Source organism: Oncorhynchus gorbuscha, unplaced genomic scaffold (genome assembly GCF_021184085.1).
Source record: "Oncorhynchus gorbuscha isolate QuinsamMale2020 ecotype Even-year unplaced genomic scaffold, OgorEven_v1.0 Un_scaffold_987, whole genome shotgun sequence".
Classification (NCBI taxonomy): Eukaryota; Metazoa; Chordata; class Actinopteri; order Salmoniformes; family Salmonidae; genus Oncorhynchus; species Oncorhynchus gorbuscha.
Genome location: NW_025745909.1, coordinates 92624 through 113948, shown reverse-complemented (window position 1 = coordinate 113948; position 21325 = coordinate 92624). Strand labels below are relative to the sequence as shown.

Here is a 21325-nt window from a genome sequence, read left to right as displayed (position 1 = left end):
GCATTTCTCCTCTGAAAGGGGGCTGCATCCCAACCTCCTCGATGCCCTTCTGTCCTCGCTTCCTTTCCTCACGGTCACTGATCACTAAGGCTGCGTTTACAAAAGACAGCACAATTCTGTTCTGTTGCCCATTTACTGGGAAAAGAACTGATCTGATTGGTCAAAAGGCCCAATTAGTGGAAAAAGATCTGAATTGGGCTACCTGTGTAGATGCAGCCTAAAGGGGTTAGGAAGGATGGATGACAGGTTTCCAACAAGCATGCTTTCAGTTTAGACCAGTGCTCTCAACTAGGAAAGGAGACAAGGACAGGAGGACACCACCCATTCAACTAAATGGAAGGCCTCCTTAGTCCCCAACGCCGGTTCACTCCACAGCCATACATCCTTCAGTCTGTCTGTTTTCAAGATCTCAACCCCCTCCCCCCCCACAAAAGTCTCTTAACCCTCCCGGGGGCTGGGCTGCCCAATCAGATCATCCGGTTGCGTTTATGGGTGGGGAGTCTGTTATGACGTCATTGCACTGGGCGGAGCTGCGTTTCCTGGGGTTAGCGTCCAGGTGCAGGGCCATCTCCTCGGAGATGAAAGTGTTCAGGTCCACATCATGGAGACCGTTACGCCGACGCCCCCACCGGGGTCGACCCACCCCCACCAGCACCCCCACGTGGGTGGGAGAGCCTGGGGTACCGGAACGAACACTGATGCTGGCCATAGCCCCACTTAGACCTGGAGAGGACAGATTGGAGGGGAGGGGGTGTAAGGTAGGGAGGTGAGAAGGAAAGAAAAACACCACAAGGTCAAACTCAACCTTCGAACCCTGACTCAGAGAAGACATGAAAAACAAAACAAAGTCTAGGATGCATTCAGGCCCTGGGGTACATCCCCAAATGGGGGGGGGGAGATAGATAAGATAGATTAGATAATGTGCTAATTTTTTATATATATAAAAATCGACCAAAAAAGCAGATACCGATTAATCGCCCGATTTTTATATATATAAAAAATTAGCACAATATATCTATAGAGATATCTATCTATATATCGATAGAGATATATATCTATATAGATATATATCTATAGATATATATCTATATCTATAGAGATATATCTATATAGATATATATCTATAGATATATCTATAGATATATCTATAGATATATCTATAGATATATCTATATCTATATATCGTGCTATTTTTTTATATATATAAAAATTAGACAATATATCTAAAATATCGACCAAAAATCGATAGAGATACCGATTAATCGATATATCTATAGATTTTTATATATATAAAAAATTAGCACAATACATCTATAGAGATATCTATATATCTATATATCTATATATTGTGCTATTTTTTTTATATATATAAAAATCGGCCGATTAATCGGTATCTGCCTTTTTGGTCCTCCAATAATCATATCGGCGTTGAAAAATCATAATCGGTCGACCTCTAGATTCAACTTATAGTAGAATACACATCGTGCAATTACAAAATGTGATGTGCCTCAGCCGTTTCTCTCCTTATGGACTGATAGAAACAGCCCATGTCAGCAAAACATTTTTTGGGGGGGGATTGCAAAGCTAGTTTTTGAGGCCTGTTACCTAAACTTGTTATCATGGTCAAATTACTCATATATTATGAAAACCACATGGCAAAATGTGTAGAATTACAGTGAACTTGATCTAAAAAAACAGCAACATTTTCTCTACACCCCATGGCAAAGTCAACAATTGCAAAAAAAAAAAAAATGAAATTTAAAAATGTAAAACATTGTCTGCTGTCAAGAGCGGGGCCCAAAAACGTTTTCCCTCGCAATGTGTGTGTGTTAAGGGGTATTGATACGCAGACTGGCGAGACACTGCAGCCCCTCTCGACTAGTTCAGATTTGTTTAGGCCCCGCCCCCATCGAAGTTGCCCCTCCCTGATTGTAGGGAATAGGGTGCAGTTTAGGACTCTCCCTCTGAATGACCAACACGGATACTCCAGAGATGTTGGGTTCAAGTCCGGGCTCCGGCTGGGCCACTCAAGGACACTGACACTTTTCCCAAAGCCACTCCTACGTTGGCTGTGTGCTTACGGTTCTTGTCCTGCTGGAAGGTGAACCTTCGCCCCTGGTCCTGAGCAGGTTTTCATTAAAGGTCTCTGAACACTTTTCCCAAAGCCACTCCTACGTTGGCTGTGTGCTTACGGTTCTTGTCCTGTTGGAAGGTGAACCTTCGCCCCTGGTCCTGAGCAGGTTTTCATTAAAGGTCTCTGAACACTTTTCCCAAAGCCACTCCTACGTTGGCTGTGTGCTTACGGTTGTTGTCCTGTTGGAAGGTGAACCTTCGCCCCTGGTCCTGAGCAGGTTTTCATTAAAGGTCTCTGAACTTTTGCTTTGTCCATCTTTCCCTCGATCTTGACTATTCTCCCTGCCGCTGAAGAACATCCCCACAGTATGATGCTGCCACTACGCTTCACCGTGGGGATGGTGCCAGGTTTTCCCCCCGACGGGACGCTTGTCATTCAGGCCAAAGATTTTTATCCAAAGGTTTTAGCAGACCAGAGAATCTTGTTTCTCATGGTCAGAGTCATTAGGTACCGTTTGGCACGTTCCAAGCAGTTTTTACATCTGGCCACTCTACCATAAAGGCCTGATTGGCCATCCAGGACCTCTATACCAGGCGGTGTCATTTCAAATTTTATTTTTACTATGTTCTACATTGTAGAATAGTGAAGACATCAAAACTATGAAATAACACATGGAATCACGTAGCAACCAAAAGTTTCATACAAATCAAAATATATTTTAAATTTGAGATTTTTCAAATAGTCACCCTTGGACTTGATGACAGATTTTGCAAACGCTTGGCAATATCTCAACCAGCTTCACCCGGAATGCTTTTTTCCCCAACCGTCTTGAAGGAGTTCCCACATATGCTGAACACTTGTTGGCTGCTTTTTCCTTCACTCTGCGGTCCGACTCATCCCAAACCATCTCAATTTGGTTGAGGTCAGGGGATTGTGGAGGCCAGGTCATCTGATGCAGCACTCAATCGCTCTTCTTCGGTCAAATAGCCCTTGGGTCATTGTCCTGTTGAAAAACAAATGATAGTCCCACTGAGCCCAAACCGGATGGGATGGCGTATCGCTGCAGAATGCTGTGGTAGCCATGCTGTTTAAGTGTGCCTTGAATTTGAAATAAAACCAGCAAAGCACCACCACACCATAACACCTCCTCCTCCATGCTTCACGGTGGGAAATGCACATACGGAGATCATCCGATCACCCACACAGCAAATACAAAGACACACAGTGGTTGAAACCAAAAATCTCCAATTTGGACTCCAGACCAAAGGACAAATTTCCACCAGTCTAATGTCCATTGCTCGTGTTTCTTTGCCCAAGCAAGTCTCTTCTTATTGGTGTCATTTAGTAGTGGTTTCTTTGCAAGCAATTCAACCATGGCGGCTGATTCACAGTCGCCTCTGAACGGTTGATGTTGAGATGTGTCTGTTACTTGAACTCTGTGAAGCATTTATTTGGGCTGCAATGTCTGAGGCTGGTAACTGTAACGAACTTGTCCTCTGCAGCAGAGGTAACTCAGGGTCTTCCATTCCTGTGGCGGTCCCCATGAGAGCCAGTTTCATCATAGAGCTTGATGGTTTTGTGACTGCACTTGAAGAAACTAAAGTTCTTGACATTTCCCATATTGACTGACCTTCATGTCTTAAAGTAATAGACTGTTGTTTCTCTTTGCTTATTTGAGCTGATCTTGACATAATATGGACTTGGTCTTTTACCAAATATCTTCTGTATACCTTGTCATAAAAAAAATGATTGGCTCAAATGCATTAAGGGAAGAAATTCCACTAATGTACTCGTAAGGCACACCTGTTAATTGAAATGCATTCCAAGTGACTACCTCATGAAGCTGGTTGAGAGAATGCCAAGAGTGTGTAAAGGTGTTTATCAAGGCAAAGGGTCTCTAATTTCAAGAACCTCAAATATAAAATATATTTTGATTTGTTTAACACGTAATTCCTTTAATGTGTTATTTTATAGTTTTGATGTCTTCACTATTATTCTACAATGTAGAAAATAGTAAAAATAAAGAAAAACCCCTTTGAAGAGTATGTGTTCTAAACCTTTTGACCGGTAGTGGAACTTCATTTTTTAACCATATAGTACAGCTCAGTACTCAAATGTTTGATTTTATACAGTCATTTTTACTCTCCTTTATCAAGGCTGTCAATTTTAGACCCCCACTGTATATTTGTGTATTTACCATGCAGTGCGATGGCCTCTCTGAAGGGCTGGAGGTCAGCCTCCACAGAGGAGTCTGTCTCAGGGGCCGGGGGAGGCCGGTTAGGGGAGACCATGGTCAGCCTGTGTCCTGGGGTGAGGGTGGCTCTGGAGGTCCGGGGGGGTGGGGCCCGGCCACACAGGAAGCTGATGAGGTCCTCTCGCCGGATGGTTCTCCTCCTTTTCTTCACCCAGGCCAGCACATCCTTGTTGCGACGCTGGTGGCCGATCTGTATACCTAGGTCGTAGCTACGCTGGTGGGCCTCCACAGACTCTGTGTGGTGGGGGGCAGAAAGAGAAAGAAATGTGGGTGACAGTGAGTGAGAAAGTGTGTGTGTGTGTGAGAGAGAAAGTGTGTGTGTGTGTGAGAGAGAAAGTGTGTGTGTGTGTGAGAGAGAAAGTGAGTGAGAGAGAAAATGAGTGAGTGAGAAAGTGAGAGAGAAAGTGAGTGTGTGAGAAAGTGAGAGAGAAAGTGAGTGTGTGAGAAAGTGAGAGAGAAAGTGAGTGTGTGAGAAAGTGAGAGAGAAAGTGAGTGAGAGAGAAAGTGAGTGTGTGAGAAAGTGAGAGAGTGAGAAAGTGAGTGTGTGAGAAAGTGAGAGAGTGAGAAAGTGAGTGTGTGAGAAAGTGAGAGTGTGAGAGTGTGAGAAAGTGAGTGTGTGAGAAAGTGAGTGTGTGAGAAAGTGAGAGTGTGAGAAAGTGAGTGTGTGAGAAAGTGAGAGTGTGAGAAAGTGAGTGTGTGAGAAAGTGAGAGTGTGAGAAAGTGAGTGTGTGAGAAAGTGAGAGAGAAAGTGAGTGTGTGAGAAAGTGAGAGAGAAAGTGAGTGTGTGAGAAAGTGAGAGAGAAAGTGAGTGTGTGAGAAAGTGAGAGAGAAAGTGAGTGTGTGAGAAAGTGAGAGAGAAAGTGAGAGAGAAAGTGAGAGAGAAAGTGAGAGAGAAAGTGAGAGAGAAAGTGAGAGAGAAAGTGAGAGAGAAAGTGAGAGAGAAAGTGAGAGAGAAAGTGAGAGAGAAAGTGAGAGAGAAAGTGAGAGAGAAAGTGAGAGAGAAAGTGAGAGAGAAAGTGAGAGAGTGTGAGAGAGAAAGTGAGAGAGTGTGAGAGAAAGTGAGAGAAAGTGTGCGTGTGTGTGAGAGAAAGTGTGCGTGTGTGTGAGAGAAAGTGTGCGTGTGTGTGAGAGAAAGTGTGCGTGTGTGTGAGAGAAAGTGTGCGTGTGTGTGAGAGAAAGTGTGCGTGTGTGTGAGAGAAAGTGTGCGTGTGTGAGAGAGAAAGTGTGTGTGTGTGTGTGTGTGTGAGAAAAGTGTGCGTGTGTGTGAGAGAAAGTGTGTGTGTGTGAGAGAAAGTGTGCGTGTGTGTGAGAGAAAGTGTGCGTGTGTGTGAGAGAAAGTGTGCGTGTGTGTGAGAGAAAGTGTGCGTGTGTGTGAGAGAAAGTGTGTGCGTGTGTGTGAGAGAAAGTGTGCGTGTGTGTGAGAGAAAGTGTGTGTGAGAGAAAGTGTGCGTGTGTGAGAGAGAAAGTGTGCGTGTGTGTGAGAGAAAGTGTGTGTGTGTGAGAGAAAGTGTGCGTGTGTGAGAGAAAGTGTGCGTGTGTGTGAGAGAAAGTGTGTGTGTGTGTGAGAGAAAGTGTGTGTGTGTGAGAGAAAGTGTGTGTGTGTGTGAGAGAAAGTGTGCGTGTGTGTGAGAGAAAGTGTGCGTGTGTGTGAGAGAAAGTGTGTGTGTGTGTGAGAGAAAGAGAAAGTGTGTGTGAGAGTGTGCGTGTGTGAGAGAAAGTGTGCGTGTGTGTGAGAGAAAGTGTGCGTGTGTGTGAGAGAAAGTGTGCGTGTGTGTGAGAGAAAGTGTGCGTGTGTGTGTGAGAGAAAGTGTGCGTGTGTGTGTGAGAGAAAGTGTGTGTGTGTGTGAGAGAGAAAGTGTGTGTGTGTGTGAGAGAGAAAGTGTGTGTGTGTGTGTGAGAAAGAGAGAACCTGTGATGAGACTTGGTTGAAGGTTCCTTTGCGTAGCCTGAGTGAAACCTGTGACTAACAGTTGACGGTTCACTATAGAACTATAGGCAGGCGCCCCCCCCCCCTCTTCCAGAGGTTGCCAGTCAGACAGCACAGATGCTGGAATCATGATCCTGGAGAGCCACAGAGTATGGAGGCTTTTGTCCTAGTCCAGCACTAACACACATGATTCAACTATCCACAGGGACTCTTGATGATCAGCTGAATCAGGTGTGTTAGTGCTGAACTGGAACTAGCCGTTGAACACGACTCGGTTCCAATACACATTAGTTATTGGACCGAGGAGTCTTCTGTACGGGGGAGATTTGATCAGAGCCTCGGCACTCAATCTGAACATTAACATGCATCACTTGAGCTAAGGTCTATATGCTTCCAAAACTATACATCTTTCCTATCAGCAAGAAATCAATTTTCAAAAATCAAATAGGTAAAATGGATACACACCTTTATAGGGTTCCCACAGGGCCGTATCTCCATGTTACAGAGGCCATCACCTGTGCTAATTAGCTATGTGCTCCGAAACACCTGAGAAGCATAACTCGGGAAGTGCAGCACAAGAGTAGTTTCATTTGATGAGGCAGCCATAGCTGTGTGGATCTGTAACTGCTACAGATCTGTAACTGCTACAGTGGTTTCTCTCACTGATGAAAGATAAGGGCCATATGTTTCCACAGCCGTATCCAAGCGATGATTATTGACTTTTCCAAACCTTAAAAAATACAGTGTCGGGATTGTAGTTCACATGAGCCAGTCGTTGGCGAAGGTGGTGGCTGAAAACTGTAGGGAGAAGGCAGAATACCGACTAGAGTTTGAGAGTTAGGCTGCATACCCTGCTGTGCTCTCCAGGACCAGAACTTGACAGGACGGTTGTAAATGGCGACATGGTCAATACTCAGGTGACTAGAAGAGGCCCTTGATTGTTTACAAGTTTCTATCTATCTACTAATCAATACATGTCCTGTTTACAGCAGAATGACAAAGGAAAGCCTATGGACTTTGATGATGAGCCGTTGGTCCTCAACCTATGTAGCTCTGTCCCGACTACCCTTCAACGAGTCTTCTGAAGTACCATACCCCTGTGGTAGGCCAAGTACCTTCACAGCTATAGTGCAAATCAATACATGCTTAGACCACAGCAGAACAATAATGAAAAGCCTATAGACTGTTACGATGATCCTATACTGTCGTGAAAGCAAGTTAGAAGACAAGAAACTGAAAACACTTGAGTGTCCCTGACACCTACCTTTGTACAGGTTGGTCACGGCTGTGGCTGCGTTCTGAAACGGCACCCACAAAGAAAGCCCCCCCTGTTGGTGACATACTCGGTCTGTCGAGACAACACACCACCAGAGACATTACAGGTTTGTTGGAATTTCCTACTAAGACAGCCTGGATGACAACAGTTTACATAAATAGCCTGGTTGACAACAGTTTACATAAATAGCAAGTTAGGCGCCAATGAATTGTACAGTATTCCCACTTTAGTAGTACATGATACATACAAGGCAACACATGAGACTGAAAGCGTCTTGATTACAGGAGACTGTTTTTATTCGCCATTTTGTCTTGCATCTAGAGTTGCAGGCGGGCTTTGGAATAAAAATAACTGTGAGCACTAGATGGCCAACTCGACAGTTTATGAGCACGAGTGCATAACGCAACAACTAAAAATGCCCTTTCAGCAGGAAAGTTGCAGTCGTATATTATAAATACTTAGTAACTAAAGAACCTACGGTTAACGATAGATATAATTAACTATGAGAAGTAATTACAGTAGCGGGTAAGAACTATCAATAACCCCAAAAAGCCAATAGTAAATCTTCGCCATTTTGTTGAAAATTTCAGTTATGCATCGCTATAACAACTCGGGTTATTCGTTGATTTGTAGACAAAAACCAAAACGGATATTATAAAAACGTTCATGTATATCTATGGTAAGTGAATATTAGGTCCCAGACACACCTAATAAAAAAAGGCAACAGTGAAAAGACACCATCTGTCACAAGGGGAATGTCGCGCAGAGATGATTGTTGTTTCCGTCGCCATTTTGTTTCTCTGACATTCGGTCGCAGTTTCTCCAACCAGATGGTTAAACTCTGGTAACAGTATAAACCATTACATTTACATACCTATCCTTAGGTATCCTTTAAGGAATACCTAGGATAGGATAAAGTAATGTAAAAAAAAATACATTTAAGTCATTTAGCAGACGCTCTTATCCAGAGCGACTTACAAACTAACCATGTTAGTTTAACAACAACAACAACTAAAAGACTGAATAGCCATCTCATCCAACTAACTTATCTAGCTGGTTAATGTTGCTTATAGCAGTTATCGTTAACCAGCTCATAGACGATAACGGTAGCTAGATTAAGACGTTTTGGCGAACAACAGTCAGGGGAAAACTACTGGAACCGTTTAAGATAGTTTTTGTTTCGTAAAAAGATACATTCAGGTGTTCTGATTTACTAAAACACACAAAAGAAAACGAAAAGCAAAGTAGAATTACGGGATGTCTTGACTTAAGATGGCAAACAGTTGCTACAGTACAGTAGCTAGCTAACCGGCTGATCAGCTGGTAAACTGGCTACTAGCTAGTTGGCTAGGTAGCTAGTTGGCTAGGTAGCTAGTTGGTTAGGTAGCTAGTTGGCTAGGTAGCTAGTTGGCTAGGTAGCTAGTTGGCTAGGTAGCTAGTTGGCTAGGTAGCTAGTTGGCTAGGTAGCTAGTTGGTTAGGTAGCTAGTTGGTTAGGTAGCTAGTTGGCTAGGTAGCTAGTTGGTTAGGTAGCTAGTTGGTTAGGTAGCTAGTTGGCTAGGTAGCTAGTTGGTTAGGTAGCTAGTTGGTTAGGTAGCTAGTTGGCTAGGTAGCTAGTTGGCTAGGTAGCTAGTTGGCTAGGTAGCTAGTTGGCTAGGTAGCTAGTTGGCTAGGTAGCTAGTTGGCTAGGTAGCTAGTTGGTTAGGTAGCTAGTTGGCTAGGTAGCTAGTTGGTTAGGTAGCTAGTTGGTTAGGTAGCTAGTTGGCTAGGTAGCTAGTTGGCTAGGTAGCTAGTTGGTTAGGTAGCTAGTTGGCTAGGTAGCTAGTTGGCTAGGTAGCTAGTTGGTTAGGTAGCTAGTTGGTTAGGTAGCTAGTTGGTTAGGTAGCTAGTTGGTTAGGTAGCTAGTTAGCTAGTTGGTTAGGTGGCTAGGTAGCTAGTTGGCTAGGTAGCTAGTTGGCTAGGTAGCTAGTTGGCTAGGTAGCTAGTTGGCTAGGTAGCTAGTTGGTTAGGTAGCTAGTTGGCTAGGTAGCTAGTTGGTTAGGTAGCTAGTTGGTTAGGTAGCTAGTTGGCTAGGTAGCTAGTTGGTTAGGTAGCTAGTTGGCTAGGTAGCTAGTTGGCTAGGTAGCTAGTTGGTTAGGTAGCTAGTTGGTTAGGTAGCTAGTTGGTTAGGTAGGTAGTTGGCTACTAGCTAGGTAGCTAACATGAGCTACTTCCCATCGCCACTAACAGTGACTGAGTAGCATAAGCAAAGCTCAGTAACAAGGCGCAGGGGTGACATCCGAATAAACGTTAGTTTAGTTCTGGTCTTGTCTCGGACCTTTGTAGAGCTGAGCCACGGCAGTGGCGGAATTCTGGAAGAGATGCCATAATTTATCCTGGTCGTTGTCGGCCTCCTCCTCGTTTGACTCTCTTTGCTCCGCTTCGGCCAAACACTGCCGCTCCCATTTTGAGAACCAATGTTCGGGTCCGTGTTCCTGAATCTCCGGGTCTCCGTCTTTCTTCTTCTCCTCCATTTACACCGTTAAAAACCCTCGGGTAGATTTACAACTTTAGTATGTCGATTAATAAATGACTTGACGATGCGAATAAATGTCCGTTCGGAAATGCATTAATTTTGTTATGACTTAATAGCTGTTTCTCAAACCGACTACTCCGGTCTGAAAAGACTCTTCAACTAGTTTTTTTGACGTTGCCGACGTCCGCCTATATAAAAGTCATACTACCGTGTTGTCGTTTATACCCCGCCCCTATTCCTATCAGTGATTGGTCAGTATGGCTCTGGGTCGTGGCTTCAGCCTTATGCTGATGATTTCAGTGGACCACAGAAACATCTGTCATAGAAATGACGTAAAGGAACGCCACGAAAATTATTATCTACTTAAAGCTTGTGTGAGAGGTAAAAAGCTGTGGTTTTAGGTTTCCACTAGAATTTATGGCCATTTCAAAATTTATGGAAGCCCATTCCTGCCACCAAAAACATTTTGAAATGTTACTATGGAAACATTTAGAGCTACTAGCTACATTTTCTTTTAGGTACTATCTACAACTTTTTTTTTTTTTACTGCTATCTCAAAATGTAAAGACACATAAGTCAACATTTCAAAATAGTAAGTCAACATTTGGAGATGCTAACTAAAAATGTTGAAATACGTAATTTCAAGATACATAAGTCAACATTTAGAGATACTAACTCAAAATTTTGAGATAGTAACTCAACATTTAGGGGAAGTAGAACATACATATAGGATATGTTTCTTAGTTTGTAGTATTATGTGGAGGTTTCCATCTACAAACATTGCAAAGATCAGCACAGCAGAGCCGCTGGCAAATGTGTAGTGAGCTGGCATTTGCCCCAAAAATTTGGGATAAAAATATTAACAAAAAAGTATTGAAAAGAGGGACAAAGTACTGTTGTTTAGACTGATTTGCCTCATGATTTGCCAACTCGTGCTCAATAAATCAGGGCTTCTGTCTGATCAACTGTAGCCAACTGATAACAACCACAGCTGTAGGTAGCCTAGAGAAGCCTATGAGCTCTGGTCCCCTCTGGCCAGGGGAAAGGAAGTGGTAACTTCATGTATTTATAGCCTAAAATAGGCCTATTTATTTGTGTTAAGAGAAAAAAGTTTACATTCAAACTTTGGGTGGTTCCTTATCAATGAATCAATCAACACAGTGATGACATAAAATGTGAGTATTTTAAAATGACAGATGCAAAGACCAAACATGATGCAACCCTGCATAAAGCCAGCTCCGCCCTGTTAGTTCTATTGTCCAATCACAGTTGTTGTCTAGTTTTTTTTTTTACCATGATGCGAACAACTCTGGTCCCATCATAGCCTATATAAAACTATTTTACACCTGATGTATTACCAGGTCATACCCTACAACTAGGGTCCCAAGTTTTACCTTGTTAGGTTAGTCTACCAGAACTGGAAAAACTCTGGGCCCCAGGAAACCAACCCCCCCCCCCCCCAGCATTTTCTCAGCATTCCCTGTTTCAATCCGTTTTCTTTTGTTTTGTTGTGTAATGAACACGACCCAGGGCTGAGCTCATTGCTGATCAAACACCTTCAAGGCTGAAGGCAGACAGGTGTGAATCTAGGGGACCTGTCCTCTCGTAAAGGGAACGCCAGTTTGTGTAACGACATGGACTGAGTGTTAAGTGAATTAATTAAAACATTTAGCAGCTCAGCTATGTTTACAAAACACTTAATCAAATGGCTACACAGACGATTTGCATTGCCCCCCCCCTCTCTTCCACGCTGTTGCTACTCTCTGTTATTATCGATGCATGTAACAGTATAGCTTACATCCCTCTCCCCGCCCCTACCTGGGCTCGAACCAGGAACCCCACCATCAACAGTTACCCACGAAGCATCATTACCCATCGTCACACAAAAACCGTGGCCCTTGCAGAGCAAGGGGAACAACTACTTCAAGGTCTCAGAGCGAGTGACATCACCCATTGAAATGCTATTAGCGCGCACCACCGCTTACTAGCTAGCCATTTCACATCGGTTACACATAGTCACTTTAATAGCTTGACCTACATGTGCATATTACCTCAATTATCTCAACTAACTGGTGCGCCTGCACATTGACTCTGTGCTGGTACCCCCTGTATATATCCTCGCTATTGTTATTTTACTGCTGCTCTGTAATTCTTTGTTACTTTTATTTCTTACTTTTTGTGGGGGATTTTATTAACTGCATTGTTGGTTAAGGGCTTGTAAGTAAGCATTTCACTGTAAGGTCTACACCTGTTTTATTTGGCACATGTGAGAAATACAATTTGATTTGGATTTGATTCTTCACTACGTAGCTATATAATTATTTAATAGGCCACTTTCCTTAAACAGCAGGAAAATTACAAGTGATGTGTCTGGTATCATATCTATTATGTTCTGTTAATTACTGATGTCCCCTTTAAGGATGAAGCGCCCTTGGTCATGCGCAGTCTTGTTTTATGTTATTCTGGTACTAACTAGTTTGAGTAAATGTGAAGCTCCAGTTCAATTGCTTGTATTCAGAGTCTTTCTTATTACAGAAATAAGTACTAAGTGTTAAGACACTACAATATCTATGGTAATCACGGCAGCTTGTTGGTCAAGACCCGGGTCAGGCCAGTGTGTGTTCCTGTGTGTGGGTGGAGGTAGATGAACAAGACATTCCAATAGCTTTGGATGAGTCAGCTGAAAAGCTGCTGTACCGAACTACAGCAACTTCCAGCACCCTTCTATCTCTCCACTAGAGGGCACTGTTTTCCTACAAACAGAACATCTCTCATCACTCACTTCATATTGCTTCATCTATGATAGGTGGGAAGAATACTCTTCATGTTGTAGCTAATAGCTACAACAATAATAAACACACTAGCTATGAATTAAAAACTTCATAAACAAATTCCGTATGAGTGTGTGGGTCCACTATGAGGCTTGAGATATCATTTAATTCATGTGAACCTTTCAAGTTTACTGCATTTTTACAACAGTCCCATAACAATGCAGTAAATAGAGCAGCCAGTTTTATAGGATTTTAACATACTGTGCCATGTACAGTATCTAGCCTATGCATGGTCCATATGATCAGGTATTCTATTAGAAATAAACAATCAACTTTAGCCCAACTGATGCAGCAAAGTGCAAATAAACAGACTGAAGCATGGTGTTGGCTACCTGCATTAGCATGGGATTGGGGGCTGAGTAACTGGCTTGCTGGGGCTCTCTCATGCCGTCCCTGGGGGGGGGGGGGGTGCGTCACCTGGGTGGGTTGATTCACTGTTGTGGTCAGCCTGTCTGGGTTGGCGCCCCCCCCCCCCCCCCCTTGGGTTGTGCCGTGGCGGAGATCTTTGTGGGCTATACTCGGCCTTGTCTCAGGATGGTAAGTTGGTGGTTGAAGAGATCCCTCTAGTGGTGTGGGGGCTGTGCTTTGGCAAAGTGGGTGGGGTTATATCCTTCCTGTTTGGCCCTGTCCGTGGGTGTCCTCGGATGGGGCCACAGTGTCTCCTGACCCCTCCTGTCTCAGCCTCCAGTATTTATGCTGCAGTAGTTTATGTGTCGGGGGGGCTAGGGTCAGTTTGTTATATCTGGAGTACTTCTCCTGTCCTATTCGGTGTCCTGTGTGAATCTAAGTGTGCGTTCTCTAATTCTCTCCTTCTCTCTTTCTTTCTCTCTCTCGGATGACCTGATCCCTAGGACCATGCCCCAGGACTACCTGACATGATGACTCCTTGCTGTCCCCAGTCCACCTGGCCATGCTGCTGCTCCAGTTTCAACTGGCCTGGGCCCTAGGACCATGTCCCAGGACTACCTGACATGATGACTCCTTGCTGTCGCCAGTCCACCTGGCCATGCTGCTGCTCCAGTTTCAACTGTTCTGCCTTACTATTATTCAACCATGCTGGTCATTTATGAACATTTGAACATCTTGGCCACGTTCTGTTATAATCTCCACCCGGCACAGCCAGAAGAGGACTGGCCACCCCACATATGCTCTCTCTAATTCTCTCTTTCTTTCTCTCTCTCGGAGGACCTGAGCCCTAAGACCGTGCCCCAGGTACTACCTGACATGATGGCTCCTTGCTGTCCCCAGTCCACCTGACTGTGCTGCTGCTCCAGTTTCAACTGTTCTGCCTTATTATTATTCGACCATGCTGGTCATTTATGAACATTTGAACATCTTGGTCATGTTCTGTTATAATCTCTACCCGGCACAGCCAGAAGAGGACTGGCCACCCCACATAGCCTGGTTCCTCTCTAGGTTTCTTCCTAGGTTTTGGCCTTTCTAGCGAGTTTTTCCTAGCCACCGTGCTTTTACACCTGCATTGTTTGCTGTTTGGGGTTTTAGGTTGGGTTTCTGTACAGCACTTTGAGATATCAGCTGATGTATGAAGGGCTATATAAATAAATTTGATTTGATTTGATTGGCTACCTGCATTAGCATGGGATTGGATACCTGCATTAGCATGGGATTGGCTACCTGCATTAGCATGGGGTTGGCTACCTGCATTAGCATGGGATTGGCTACCTGCATTAGCATGGGATTGGCTACCTGCATTAGCATGGGATTGGCTACCTGCATTAGCATGGGGTTGGCTACCTGCATTAGCATGGGGTTGGCTACCTGCATTAGCATGGGGTTGGCTACCTGCATTAGCATGGGGTTGGCCACTGACACGGCCTGCAACGGAAACATGCAGTCTCTCCTTCACTGCAGCTGAGGTGAGTAAGACATTTAAACGTGTTAACCCTCGCAAGGCTGCAGGCCCAGACGGCATCCCCAGCCGCGCCCTCCGAGCATGCGCAGACCAGCTGGCCGGTGTGTTTACGGACATATTCAATCAATCCCTATACCAGTCTGCTGTTCCCACATGCTTCAAGAGGGCCACCATTGTTCCTGTTCCCAAGAAAGCTAAGGTAACTGAGCTAAACGACTACCGCCCCGTAGCACTCACTTCCGTCATCATGAAGTGCTTTGAGAGACTAGTCAAGGACCATATCACCTCCACCCTACCTGACACCCTAGACCCACTCCAATTTGCTTACCGCCCAAATAGGTCCACAGACGATGCAATCTCAACCACACTGCACACTGCCCTAACCCACCTGGACAAGAGGAATACCTATGTGAGAATGCTGTTCATCGACTACAGCTCGGCATTCAACACCATAGTACCCTCCAAGCTCGTCATCAAGCTCGAGACCCTGGGTCTCGACCCCGCCCTGTGCAACTGGGTACTGGACTTCCTGACGGGCCGCCCCAGGTGGTGAGGGTAGGCAACAACATCTCCTCCCCGCTGATCCTCAACACGGGGCCCCACAAGGGTGCGTTCTGAGCCCTCTCCTGTACTCCCTGTTCACCCACGACTGCGTGGCCACGCACGCCTCCAACTCAATCATCAAGTTTGCGGACGACACAACAGTGGTAGGCTTGATTACCAACAACGACTGACGGCCTACAGGGAGGAGGTGAGGGCCCTAGTGTGGTGTCAGGAAAATAACCTCACACTCAACGTCAACAAAACTAAGGAGATGATTGTGGACTTCAGGAAACAGCAGAGGCACCCCCTATCCACATCGATGGAACAGTAGTGGAGAGGGTAGCTAGTTTTAAGTTCCTCGGCATACACATCACAGACAAACTGAATTGGTCCACTCACACTGACAGCGTCGTGAAGAAGGCGCAGCAGCGCCTATTCAACCTCAGGAGGCTGAAAAATTCGGCTTGTCACCAAAAGCACTCACAAACTTCTACAGATGCACAATCGAGAGCATCCTGGCGGGCTGTATCACCGCCTGGTACGGCAACTGCTCCGCCCTCAACCGTAAGGCTCTCCAGAGGGTAGTGAGGACTGCACAACGCATCACCGGGGGCAAACTACCTGCCCTCCAGGACACCTACACCACCCGTTGTTACAGGAAGGCCATAAAGATCATCAAGGACATCAACCACCCGAACCACTGCCTGTTCACCCCGCTATCATCCAGAAGGCGAGGTCAGTACAGGTGCATCAAAGCTGGGACCGAGAGACTGAAAAACAGCTTCTATCTCAAGGCCATCAGACTGTTAAATAGCCACCACTAACATTGAGTGGCTGCTGCCAACACACTGTCATTGACACTGACCCAACTCCAGCCATTTTAATAATGGGAATTGATGGAAATGATGTAAATATATCACTAGCCACTTTAAACAATGCTACCTTATATAATGTTACTTACCCTACATTATTCATCTCATATGCATATGTATATACTGTACTCTACAACATCGACTGCATCCTTATGTAACACATGTATCACTAGCCACTTTAACTATGCCACTTTGTTTACTTTGTCTACACACTCATCTCATATGTATATACTGTACTCGATACCATCTACTGTATGCTGCTCTGTACCATCACTCATTCATATATCCTTATGTACATGTTCCTTATCCCCTTACACTGTGTATAAGACAGTAGTTTTTTTGGAATTGTTAGTTAGATTACTTGTTGGTTATCACTGCATTGTCGGAACTAGAAGCACAAGCATTTCGCTACACTCGCATTAACATCTGCTAACCATGTGTATGTGACAAATAAAATTTGATTTGATTTGATTTGGCTACCTGCATTCACCCCCTTTATATAACTAGGCAAGTAAGTTATGAACAAAAATGAACAAAGTCCCAATGCTGCCCTATGGGACTCCCAATGCTGCCCTATGCCCTATGGGACTCCCAATGCTGCCCTATGCCCTATGGGACTCCCAATGCTGCCCTATGCCCTATGGGACTCCCAATGCTGCCCTATGGGACTCCCAATGCTGCCCTATGCCCTATGGGACTCCCAATGCTGCCATATGCCCTATGGTACTCCCAATGCTGCCCTATGGGACTCCCAATTCTGCCCTATGCCCTATGGGACTCCCAATGCTGCCATATGGGACTCCCAATGCTGCCCTATGCCCTATGGGACTCCCAATGCTGCCCTATGCCCTATGGGACTCCCAATGCTGCCCTATGGGACTCCCAATGCTGCCCTATGGGACTCCCAATGCTGCCCTATGGGACTCCCAATGCTGCCCTATGGGACTTCCAATGCTGCCCTATGGGACTCCCAATGCTGCCCTATGGGACTCCCAATGCTGCCCTATGGGACTCCCAATGCTGCCCTATGCCCTATGGGACTCCAAATGCTGCCCTATGGGACTCCCAATGCTGCCCTATGGGACTCCCAATGCTGCCCTATGGGACTCTCAATGCTGCCCTATGCCCTATGGGACTCCCAATGCTGCCCTATGCCCTATGGGACTCCCAATGCTGCCCTATGCCCTATGGGACTCCCAATGCTGCCCTATGCCCTATGGTACTCCCAATGCTGCCCTATGGGACTCCCAATGCTGCCCTATGCCCTATGGGACTCCCAATGCTGCCCTATGCCCTATGGGACTCCCAATGCTGCCCTATGCCCTATGGGACTCCCAATGCTGCCCTATGGGACCCTATGGGACTCCCAATGCTACCCTATTGGACTCCCAATGCTGCCCTATGGGACTCCCAATGCTGCCCTATGGGACTCCCAATGCTGTCCTATGGGACTCCCAATGCTGCCCTATGCCCTATGGGACTCCCAATGCTGCCCTATGGGACTCTCAATGCTGCCCTATGGGACTCCCAATGCTGCCCTATGGGACTCCCAATGCTGTCCTATGGGACTCCCAATGCTGCCCTATGGGACTCCATATGGGACTCCCAATGCTGCCCTATGCCCTATGGGACTCCATATGGGACTCCCAATGCTGCCCTATGCCCTATGGGACTCCATATGGGACTCCCAATCACGGCCGGTTGTGATACAGCCTTATATCAGTGTATTGTGTCAAAATGTTGCAATGTTCAGTTGTCCAGTTATGTACCAGATAATTTCTTTGGATTGTAAAATTGAAGCTTAGAGACAAAAAAAATGATGTCGGGCCCTTTCACTGTTTTTACACTGCGATATTGACTCATCATATATGGTTAAAACAGAATATGCTCCAAAGCGGGGAAAATAATACCATTTCTACAACTCATATCCATAGCACTGGAAGAAGAAAACTTGTGTTTGCAGTGTCTTGTTGCAATTATTTTAAAGAAAATAGCACCTCTGCTATAACCCGTTATACCAACTAACCTATAATATTAGCTATGATTATATATATATATTTTTTTTTTTTATACCCCCATGAGTTGTAGCCTATGATTACTAACCCGTATATTGGTTAATGAAAAAAATAGACAGTCAGTCAGTGAGCGACCCAGTGATTCTGCTGTGTGCGGGAGTGTTCAGATCTCCATGCGGATGTGACATTTCAGAGAAGAGCGCGACCGCCATTTTGATTTTTTACCTCAAACTCAACATCCCCAAACCAAGGAAGCGGATGAGAGGCTCTGACTGTGACCGGGCACAATTTATTCATTGAACAGACGTTTTGAAATGCGACAAGGTGCTACATTTTGTTGCTAATATTATTTACGGGGATTTTAATGTGTTGGGGAAAGTCGATATCGGGCTTGTGGCATCGCTTATCACCTTAAAACTTCTAAATTACTGCGATTATAAATTAGAAGCGGGTTTGAATGGATAGCTTTTTTCTCTGCTCTCCCCCCAGACGAGGGACAATCGGAGGAGCACACGGACTGGGAATATCGAAGGGAAAGTTGTATTTCAATGTGCATTGATAGTTTATGAACATTTTGTTTTCCCTGATTGACTAATTTAGTTTTTTTGTCGGCTGCCTTGTTGTGCCAGTTGTCTTTAAAACAGGGCAACAGTAATTTGTTTCTCAGGGCTGCAGGTCGTGAGTTGTCTTTCTCACTTCACCAAATTGCCCCCATATTACCCGGGGTAAAAATCGGGATTTATTTAATTCAACGGGTCTCCCTTTTTTTTTGGAGCCGTAGTTATCACCACCGTCGGCGACTTGCACCCATCAAGACGCCGAGATTGGGCGAATAGCAAGCAAATACGTCCGCGTTTCTCTGCCTGCTCCTCCACCGACCTCCTCTCCTCAATCCCCGGCGCTGACGGGAGACAAGGCCGAGGTTGTTTCCGAACAGGCCCAGACGACCAGCTTTGACCTGTCTATCCCACCTCAAACACCTCACCAACAACCCAGAAACCGGCTCCCAGCGGATCCAGAAACAGAGGGGAACAAAGACAACAGGCATCAACATCATCATCATCATCATCATCTCCTCTTCACAACAGTTGCCAACATGAACCACCACCACACTCAACAACAGCAGCAGAAAGCCGGAGAGCAACAACTTAGCGAGCCCGAGGATATGGAGATGGAAGGTACGGACAAAAGCCACGGGAAGGGGACGATAAACTAACACAACAATTACATGAAAAATAGTTGGAAGTGCATAGCTAGTGTTAATGAACTGATGTGTCTCGGTCATTGTAAACATCAAGGCCTAGACTGAATGGGCACAACTCGTTTTGATGATGATGATGCGTCCATTGCAGCAGCAACATCTGACCTCGTTTTAAGTCAGTAAGCCAAACCGTGAGCTTAGCTTTAACTTAAGTGTTGTTGACATGTCAAATATAAGCGTCGTTGGGATGTAAAACTAGTTTAGTTATAACGTTGGACGACCCGGTAACGAGCCGAGACTCGCTAAGTCACATCACACATAATGCAACTGGCAGGTTAGCAGCACATTCACGGTCTGATTTCCAGCACATTCACGGTCTGATTTCCAGCACATTCACGTCTGATTTCTTCAGCACATTCACGGTCTGATTTCCAGCACATTCACGGTCTGATTTCAGCACATTCACGGTCTGATTTCCAGCACATCTGATTTCCAGCACATTCACGGTCTGATTTCCAGCACATTCACGGTCTGATTTCCAGCACATTCAGGTCTGATTTCTAGCACATTCACGGTCTGATTTCTAGCACATTCACGGTCTGATTTCCAGCACATTCACGGTCTGATTTCCAGCACATTCACGGTGTTTGATGCTAAGCTAACTCGCTAGCTCGTCCCAAGTCGGCGTGTTTAATTAAACGTGGCGCAGTCAACTTGGTAGCTAAACGATGGTCAAAAACATCCGTTTTGGTTTAACGTAAGAGTGAAACATTACATAAACCCACATGTTTTTTTACAGTATATTTACAACCGTCGTATATTTGTCACCTAACAATATTAACTTACATGGATTTGTATATTTGTATCAGTTGGCTAGTTAGCAATAGCATGTGTAACTCATTCATCGCGGTTAGCTAGCCAACCTACTAGTTAACAAAATAAACCCGAGGGGGAAAATAGCTCTCACTCACGCTACAAAATCGGTCGTTTGTGCCCCGGTCACAGGGGTTTAACGGTAACACATTTTGTAGTCTGGATGTTACACCCTCCCCGTTAATGTTTTGTAAACATTAGCCCACTTAGCTAAAGTTAGCTTGTTTCACTTGAGCCTACGCATGCCGCTTTAACAATGGCTATTATAATGACCCAGCAGCTTATTCGGCAAAATGTTGCTATTTACTTACACATTTGACAGACCAATTGGTTAGTTAGTTAAGGTATTTTTTTACATGGTTACGGTGCGTTTACTATTTGTTTGCCTAACTAGCCAACCCGACTGTGTAATGTATTTGTAATTAGCTAACTAACGTCAGCTAGCCGCTAATCAGCGAACGGTAGCTAGGTAACAGTAGCCAGGCTACAGTAGCTAGGTAACAGTAGCCAGGTAACAAGGTACGATCACTCAGTTTAGTTGTAAAACAATATATGTATAATTTTATACATTTGTATTTGTAATATAATTGTTTTTTCTGATTTTTTTTTGTTAACTGAAAATGGTTGGCCTTTTTTAGTGACCGTTATTAGGAGGCCTCTCCGTGGACCGGGGGGGTGTGTGGCGATTCCAAGATGGCGGATACTGAGCTAGCATTTTAAAGCGATCCATTTGAAGCAAGGCCCCTTTAGCTGTTTGTTTACGTTTTTATAAAGGGAATGGTTTGCATCATCGGCATTTATGTGACTTTCAAATGAGCCAGGTATACATTAAATAATCATGTAGCTAGCTAGATGGCTAACTAACTTAGCAGTGGTGATCTATGCTATCTACCTATTTCATTAGCTAGCATAGAGGTACTAGCTAGCTTACAATTTCAAGTTAATCAACACAGATGCGTCAATTTGGTTTTTGCCGTACATCAACGATAGTCTAAACTAGCTTTGCGAACTAACGTTACTGAAATAAGCACCTATGCCCGGAAATATGTAATGGTGCACAGCTAGATAGATGG

The 21325-nt window shown here is 44.8% G+C and overlaps 1 protein-coding gene and 1 pseudogene across 1 annotated transcript; one reads left to right on the top strand and one right to left on the bottom strand.

Moving 5' to 3' along the window:
• Nucleotides 1-457: 457 nt before the first annotated feature.
• On the bottom strand, nt 458-10220 carry LOC124020924 (UPF0472 protein C16orf72 homolog). Its single transcript, XM_046336236.1, has 4 exons — nt 9847-10220; nt 7520-7603; nt 4272-4562; nt 458-723 (listed from the first exon to the last, which is right to left on the bottom strand). Exons 1-4 carry the CDS (start codon nt 10040-10042, stop codon nt 473-475), a joined length of 822 nt encoding a protein of 273 aa, XP_046192192.1. The 5' UTR covers nt 10043-10220; the 3' UTR covers nt 458-472.
• Nucleotides 10221-18368: 8148 nt separating this feature from the next.
• Nucleotides 18369-21325, top strand: part of LOC124020926 — a 77914-nt pseudogene continuing 74957 nt past the window's right edge.

Coding starts and splice junctions, on each gene's coding strand:
- LOC124020924 (XM_046336236.1), bottom strand. CDS start 10,042: ATGGAGGAGAAGAAGAAAGACGGAGACCCGGAGATTCAGGAACACGGA. Junction 4,563..7,519: donor CGTGACCAACCTGTACAAAG/GTAGGTGTCAGG, acceptor CCCACCACACAG/AGTCTGTGGAGGCCCACCAG. Junction 724..4,271: donor AGAGGCCATCGCACTGCATG/GTAAATACACAA, acceptor TGTCCTCTCCAG/GTCTAAGTGGGGCTATGGCC.